At 33.8% G+C, this 3,895-nt stretch overlaps 1 protein-coding gene across 1 annotated transcript; it reads right to left on the minus strand.

Moving 5' to 3' along the window:
- Positions 1-452: 452 nt before the first annotated feature.
- Positions 453-2,264, minus strand: LOC107959731 (WRKY transcription factor 71). The gene is made up of 3 exons (XM_016895861.2): positions 1,680-2,264; positions 1,190-1,330; positions 453-1,046 (listed from the first exon to the last, which is right to left on the minus strand). Exons 1-3 carry the CDS (start codon positions 2,132-2,134, stop codon positions 695-697), a joined length of 948 nt encoding a protein of 315 aa, XP_016751350.1. The 5' UTR covers positions 2,135-2,264; the 3' UTR covers positions 453-694.
- Positions 2,265-3,895: the final 1,631 nt, after the last annotated feature.

Consider the following 3,895-nt stretch of genomic DNA (forward strand, 5'->3'; position numbering starts at 1 on the left):
CATCAAATATAAATCCTAAAAAAATTAGATTATTTACATCCACCTAATTAATCATTCAATTAACTCCAAAAAGAAAACCAGGTGACTAGTTTTAGTTTATATCATCATTGTTGTTTCAACAATTTAGAGTTTATAGATAACTAAAAATACAACTTAGAGTATTTAAAAGATTATAAAATAAAAATAATATTTAAAATACAGTTAATTCAAATAAAATATAATGAAGTGTAACTCTCAACAAATTAGAAATCACAAAAGACATTTAAATAAGTAATAATAACTTATAAAAATGAAAGCATTTATTTTTAAATACCAAAATTCTTTTATATATTTTAGTGAATTACAAAAGGTAAAATCGAAACGCGATTAGTACGACTCAAATCAAAGTCACACCTAGTACGATAAACACTTTTAACCACCAGATAATCACATGAGTTTATATGGAATTTAAATTTAAAGGCTAACTATGAAAATTTTATAATACAAAAAGAGACAAATTAAGGAAGAATCAATGTTCTTCTCTCCAATACTACAACAATTTCATCTCTAGAGTGGTAATAAGCATCAGAGGAGTAGCAATTTGCACAACAAAAAGAAGTGGAGTGCCCGACCCCTAACTTCATACTTGGATTAACCCTCCATTAATACAGCAACTCCAGCTAGATATATGTATAAAGATCACTATAATGTTCATTCATGGCGCCTGACTACGGGTGAAGGAAGAAACTAAGTCTTGTAATAAGCCATAATCAGGAACTTGAAGCTGCTGCTGCTGGGTTTGATGGTGCATGGAGTTGGCGTGTGCTGCTGGATTATTGCTCGATGATGGAAGGAAATGGGTTAGGAATTCATGAGGGAAGGTCGGACCCATCGACCCCGACATGATCGGAGGGGAAAACATCCCTGCAGCATGGCCTCGAAGAGTTGCCGGAATGGGATGGTTATGCTTTCCTTCATATGTTGTGATCACCACCGATGGGTCCTCAAATGATCTCTCAACTCGCTTCTTGACACCACATTTTGGGCTTGTGCATCTGTAATAACTTCTGCAAAGTTTCACAAACGTTTTAAGATAATGACAATGTTTGCAATTAGGGTTAAGAGAGAGATGGATTAATTTGATTGTCATTTATCAATGGTATCCATTTCTAAACAAAAACATTCATAGGGATTAGAAAGAAGGATGGACCTTGGATAAGGGCTGTTCTTGACAGCCTTTTGTCCGTACTTCCTCCATCTATAGCCATCTTCAAGATGATCAATCTCACTCTTTGTGAGGAATGCAAACCTGGGCTCTTTTTGCCGTTTCTCCTTTTTTGTTGCTTTGTTCCTGCACCCAATATTAACCCTTTTTAAAAATCAATACAAATTGTGTCCTATCATCATCATATATTAGGGTTTTGGTAGCTTGAGAAAAAAAATACAGAACAAAGAATAAAGGAAAAATAAGAAGAAAAAAAGTTACCAAAAACAAATACCATGTAGATTAGTCATTTCAAAGGCTTTTATAAGTCAGTAAGAAACGCGTAATCAATTTACTGAGAAAATTTTATCAGTAACGTAGAAATCCAAAATCAGAAATGCTAGCTAGCTAGTATGAACGCTATTAATAATCCCCAAACTAGATAATAATGAGAAAATAAAGTTGCCTAAAAAGCCCAGAAAAAATAAAAACCTACACTTTCTTTGACTTGTCATCTCCATGGTCTTCACACCCTTTTGGCTGTTTATCTTTCTTGGCTTTGCTGGAATCTTCATCTTCGTTAGAGGAAGAAGACACTGAGGAATTGGGGGTTGATGGGTTTTCAGAAATATTATTATTGTTATCTGCACAAGTGGGGATTTTCTTGGAGTTGTCAGTAGCCGTATTGTCATCCATGGGACTGACAACATCAGATGAAGAACAAGACATGTCGAAGGCTCTCGAGAAGGAGTTGTAGTCGATGACGTTGGAGCCATTTAAGCAGTCAGTGAAGGTCATATATGAAGGATCAAAGGCCGGTGGTGGAGCGGCTGCAGATTGGTTGTAAATGCAAGGGCTGTTGTCGTCAAAGAATGGGAAGGTGGTGGATCGGTTGAATCCTTGGAAAGGATCATAGTTGTGTTGTGGATCGTTCTTTTCATTTGAAGACATATAAACATAGATGAAAGAAAGAAGATGAGGAAGAAGAAGCAAAAGGGTAAAACTACAATGGAAATATGAAAGGGTTTAAAAGTGAGAGAAGGAGAGAAAAGTGGGGTTTTGATTGAGAAACTTTGTTTTTATTTTTATAAGAGTGTGTGGTGTTGGATTATTTATTTATTTACTAATATTATTTTGTGTTGTTGATTATGATGGAGAGAGAGTTGTAAAGGAATGGGTAGGTTTGGCTATTTCCCACTATTATTTAAGTTTCCAATTCAAAAATCTAAATTTCACCCATCTTTTTCATGGATGATTATAGGTTCAAACCAAATAATTGAATTATACATGTTGAGAACACTTTTGTCAAAATTATCAACCCATCGAGTACAAATAGTCCACATATCTTCAAAACGTATACAATTAAACATCAATTTTAATATATCTGTCTTAATTTTTTAGTGTTTTTTATTATAACCTTTTTAATATATTCTAAAAATATATAACATGATTTAAAAAAACAAAACTTTTTTATGCTATTACTAGTAATATGTACATATTTGTAACTCATCCGATTTTTTTAGTTAATTTTACATACGTGCATATCATCCAAAAAAATAAGGACAAAAAGGAATAGGAAATCTTGGGGGCTTGTCACGAATTTTTACTTCGTTTGGAAGATTTCGTCATGTCAATCATTTTGATCAATAAAGAGTAAGGACTTGACTTACAAAGAATATCTTGCCTTACGTAGGTACATACATTTGTTTCTTGTATGTTTATGGACCTCATCAAGTCACATCAAAATTCACCTAAGATAATTTATGAAGACAAGATTTCCCATAGCCTCCAAGCACATGAGTAAAAGGCCCACCATTGCACAGCAACCTACTTTCCGTAAGACACATGAACCTATAAGTATCTATTATCGACCAAGGAACTACAAGATACTTCCCATGTTGTTACCCTGCTAAACTACCTATAAACTCCACCCTTATTCTCTGATTCATCAAAAACCACCTTCAAAAACTCTTGACACAATTGTGTGAACCATTTCCAACCACTAAACCATATTGTATCAACAATTGGTGCGGTGAGTATTGACCAAACATGACTAATCCCAATGAAAATCTCTTGAAGATAAAAAAAAAAAACAAATATAACTAGCATTTCCAACATTAAACAACTCAAAAGAAACAAGGTTACGAGTAAGGATATCAAGCTGGTCAAAGTAATCGATATGAACAAGGGAATCATAACAGGCAACCTTATGATAATTATGATCCTTATAATCCTTACCATCAGTAGAATCATGACCAATAAAATTATCCACTTCCTAGATATTACAATTCTTATCCAAACCAATGACCATTCGTACAATCACCGTTGGAAATATACTACTGCAAAATGAAATAGTTAGCACTGGCAGGATAAATAAACTGAGTAAATAAATAAAATAATCACTATGCTTTAGAAGAACTACTGCCTTAGAAGTAAATCCATCATGATCGATGTAATCGTATAGTGGACGTCGCCTTCAAGGTTAACACGATACTTCAATAGTTGTACACCCGAATAAAGAAGGTGGAACACAATTGGTATTGCTTTTCTCAAAAGTATTCGAAAAAGTAGACTGGAAACTAAAGTTGAAAGCTTGGTCAAAAATTTGATCGGAAAAGTTTTCTAAATAGGAAACAGGCGAGCTAAGAAAAACAGAAAAGATATTGTTGTTTGCTTGTTGTGAAAAATGAGAAGATTGGCCTACTATTTATA

The sequence above is a fragment of the Gossypium hirsutum genome, chromosome D04 (assembly GCF_007990345.1).
Source record: "Gossypium hirsutum isolate 1008001.06 chromosome D04, Gossypium_hirsutum_v2.1, whole genome shotgun sequence".
In the NCBI taxonomy this organism is placed as follows: domain Eukaryota; kingdom Viridiplantae; phylum Streptophyta; class Magnoliopsida; order Malvales; family Malvaceae; genus Gossypium; species Gossypium hirsutum.